General features: G+C 49.8%; 1 protein-coding gene across 1 annotated transcript; it reads left to right on the forward strand.

The window, feature by feature from the left end:
* Positions 1-764: 764 nt before the first annotated feature.
* Positions 765-3315, forward strand: LOC144490846 (sarcosine dehydrogenase, mitochondrial-like; the record flags this gene model as incomplete). Its single annotated transcript, XM_078208541.1, has 2 exons — positions 765-1098; positions 3137-3315. Coding segments are annotated over 2 exons (513 nt in total), but the record flags the coding sequence as incomplete, so codon positions are not given.
* Positions 3316-3748: the final 433 nt, after the last annotated feature.

The raw sequence follows: 3748 nt of genomic DNA on the forward strand, positions 1-3748 counted from the left end.
GCAAATTTGGAGATAATACATTCAGTTCCCTCTTCCAAATTATTAATATATAATGTGAGCAGTTGGGGTCCTAGCACAGATCCCTGCGGAACCCCACTGGTCACTGACTGCCCATCGGAAAAAGACCCATTTATACCAACACCTTTCTTCCTATCTGCTAACCAGTTTTCAATCCATCTCAAGACATTACCTGCAATCCCACGTGCTTTAACTTTACACAGTAGTCTGTTGTGAGACCTTGTCAAAAGCCTTCTGAAAGTCTAAATAAACCCCATCCACTGGTTCTCCTCGGTCAACTCTACGAGTTACATCCTCAAAGAATTCCAATAGATTCATCAAGCATGATTTCCCTTTTGTAAATCCATGCTGACTTTGTCTGATTATACCACTGCCTTCCAAATGCCGAATAATGAAATCCTTGATAATAGACTCTAGCAACTTCCCCAGTACCGACGTTAGGCTCACTGGCCTATAGTTCCCTGTTTTCCCCCTTTTTGAATAGCGGGCTTACATTAGCTACCCTCCAATCTGTAGGAACTAGTTCAGAGTCCAAAGAATTTTGGAAAATAACTCCCAATGGATCTACTATTTCCAGGGCCACTTCCTTAAGTACTCTGGGATGAAGATTATCAGGACCTGGAGATTTATCCACCTTCAATCCCATCAATTTTTCCAGCACCATTTCCCTACGACTTGAATGGCTGAAGGGCCTTTTCTGCGCTGTGTGACTCTCTGAATCTAAAGTTTATTTCTTGGATTTACAGGTGACCATGAGCTGTCCCCTTTCTACTTTCCGAATCGCTACTTTCCTCAAGAATTCTCGGATTTTTCCGTCCAAATCCAACCTGCAATATTTGAGCATCTCAGCCACTCGGAGTAAAGAAGAAGCGAGGAATGTTCCTCACAGCAATCATCTCCAAGAGGGAAAAGATCTGAAAGGTCCAACCAAACCATTACCAAAATGTGCGGATGTGGTGGTAATGGGTGGCGGGAGCCTGGGCTGCCACACCTTGTACCATCTGACGAAAATGGGCATTACCAACGTGGTCCTACTTGAAAGAGACCAGCTGACATCTGGGACCACTTGGCACACTGCGGGTAAGGCTGGGGTTGGGCTGGTGGGGAGTCACGAGGACAGGGAGAATAAATGGACAATATAAGGAGAATGTCTATTTGGCCAAGTCAGGACATTCAACCCATCAAACATGTTTAAAGTTTAAAATGTATTTTATTATTGTCACAAGTAGGCTTACATTAACACTGCTCCCCTAGTCGCCATACTCCGGCGCCTGTTCGGATACACTGAGGGAGAATTTAGCACGGCCGATGCACCCTAACCAGCACGTCTTTTGGACAGTGGGAGGAAACTGGAGCACCCGGAGGAAACCCACGCAGACATGGGGAGAACGTGCAAATTCCACACAGACAGTGACCCAAGCCAGGAATCGAACCCGGGTCCCTGGTGCTGTGAGGAAGCAGTGCTAACCACTGTGTCACCGTGCCCCCGGGAATCGAACCCGGGTCCCTGGTGCTGTGAAGCAGCAGTGCTAACCCACTGTGTCACCGTGCCCCCGGGAATCGAACCCGGGTCCCTGGCGCTGTGAGGCAGCAGTGCTAACCACTGTGCCACCGTGCCCCTGGGAATCGAACCCGGGTCCCTGGTGCTGTGAGGCAGCAGTGCTAACCACTGTACCACCGTGCCCCCGGGAATCGAACCCGGGTCCCTGGTGCTGTGAAGCAGCAGTGCTAACCCACTGTGTCACCGTGCCCCCGGGAATCGAACCCGGGTCCCTGGTGCTGTGAAGCAGCAGCGCTAACCCCTGTGTCACCGTGCCCCCGGGAATCGAACCCGGGTCCCTGGTGCTGTGAAGCAGCAGTGCTAACCACTGTACCAGCCCTCATTCAGATCATGGAAATCTGTCTGTATTTTATCCACTTCGATTCCATTGTCATTCCTCAAAAAAACATCAATCTCGGTTCTGAAACTTTCAGTTCAAAGCCAGTCTCGAGGCGAGAGTTTCAGATTGGTCCGCGCTGTGACAAAGTGTTTCCTCACATCAGCCCTGAATGCTCCCTTTCAGCTCCTGCCCCTGGTTCTGGAATAGTTTCAATCTGATCTTAAACCCCTCACTTAGATCAGGTGGAACGTCTTCACTCAGTCTGCAAGAATGACCCCTATCTTCCTGTTGCCATTTCAGTTCACTATTTGACTCTCACACCCACGTGGCCTGCTGTAAGCTCCAATGGAGCCCAGCACCAACTGGAAGAGATTCAGCACATTCCAACCTTCCGGACGTAACGCTGAGTTTGTGAATCTCCTCCATCCTGACCTCCCCTTTCTCAATCCAATTTCTTTATCCAATGGCCGCAGCCATTCCCTCCCTCACAAGGCCACCTGTCATTTAGAACAAAGAAAATTACAGCACAGGAACAGGCCCTTCGGCCCCTCCAAGCCTGCACTGACCGTGCTGCCCGACTGAACTAAAACCCCCGACCCTCCCGGGGACCATATCCCTCTATTCCCATCCTATTCATGTACTTGTCAAGACGGCCCTTAAAAGTCACTATCGTATCCGCTTCCACTATCCCGGCAACGAGTTCCAGGCACCCACCACCCTCTGTGTAAAAAACTTGCCTCGTACATCTCCGTACATTTGTTCCAAAGTTTTGGTTTCACAGAACACTGTGTTCCATTATTAACACATTCTGTTCTCTCTCTCCATGCCACAATCTGCACCGTCTTTTTGATGGACCATCAACACTCCCTTTGTCCGATGCCCCTGATATCTTTCTCAAATCTGCCCTAGCTCAAGGTGCTAACTCCAATAATTGTGTAGGGTGAAGGGTCATTCTGAGACTTACCTTAAACAAGTTTATTCTCAGACTGTCTGAGCAGAATATTTAACCCTCTAAACCCCAGGATTATTCTGATGAATCTGCACCGCAGCCTCTCCAAGGCCTGACTATCCTTCCTGAGGGAGGATGCCCAGAACTGAACCTATGGCTGAGGCCTCTGACGACCACCCCCTGCAACCCCACCCCCTGTAACGCCCTCCCCTCCCCCCCCACCTCCTGCAACCCCTCCCCCCACCCACCCAGGCCATCTCCTCATTCTCTTCCCACTTACTCTCCGTAGGTCTCTTGTGGCAACTGCGGCCAAGTGACATTGAGATTGAGCTGTTGAGACATACGCGGGAAGTTGTGAGTAAAGACCTGGAGGAGGAGACAGGGCTGCACACAGGCTGGATTGAGAATGGTGGCCTCTTCATTGCTTCCAACAAGCAGCGGCTGGATGAGTATAAACGCCTCATGTCGGTGAGTCCCTGTGTTGGGGGTGGGGTTAATACACACACATCACCGAGAAGAATCACTCGGAAGAGTCAGTGTTGGCGAGGTGGAAGGAACTGAGTCGGTCTCTTGGCAACGAATATTTGACGTTTTTTGAGCAAGGCAGTTCATTAAATTCCTGGAAAGTTTAAGGTCACCAATAGGAACTGGACCAACTCTGGCTCTGACGAAGGGTCACCCAGACTCGAAACGTTGGCTCTATTCTCTCTGATGTGGAGATGCCGGCGTTGGACTGGGGTAAACACAGTAAGAAGTCTCACAACACCAGGTTAAAGTCCAACAGGCTTCCAACAGGAAACCTGGTGAACTTTAACCTGGTGGTGTGAGATCTCTAACTCTATTCTCTCTCCACAGAGGCTGTCGGACCTGCTGAGATTTTCCAGCATTTTCTGTTTTTGTG

The sequence above is a fragment of the Mustelus asterias genome, unplaced genomic scaffold, assembly GCF_964213995.1.
Source record: "Mustelus asterias unplaced genomic scaffold, sMusAst1.hap1.1 HAP1_SCAFFOLD_3913, whole genome shotgun sequence".
Lineage (NCBI taxonomy): Eukaryota > Metazoa > Chordata > Chondrichthyes > Carcharhiniformes > Triakidae > Mustelus > Mustelus asterias.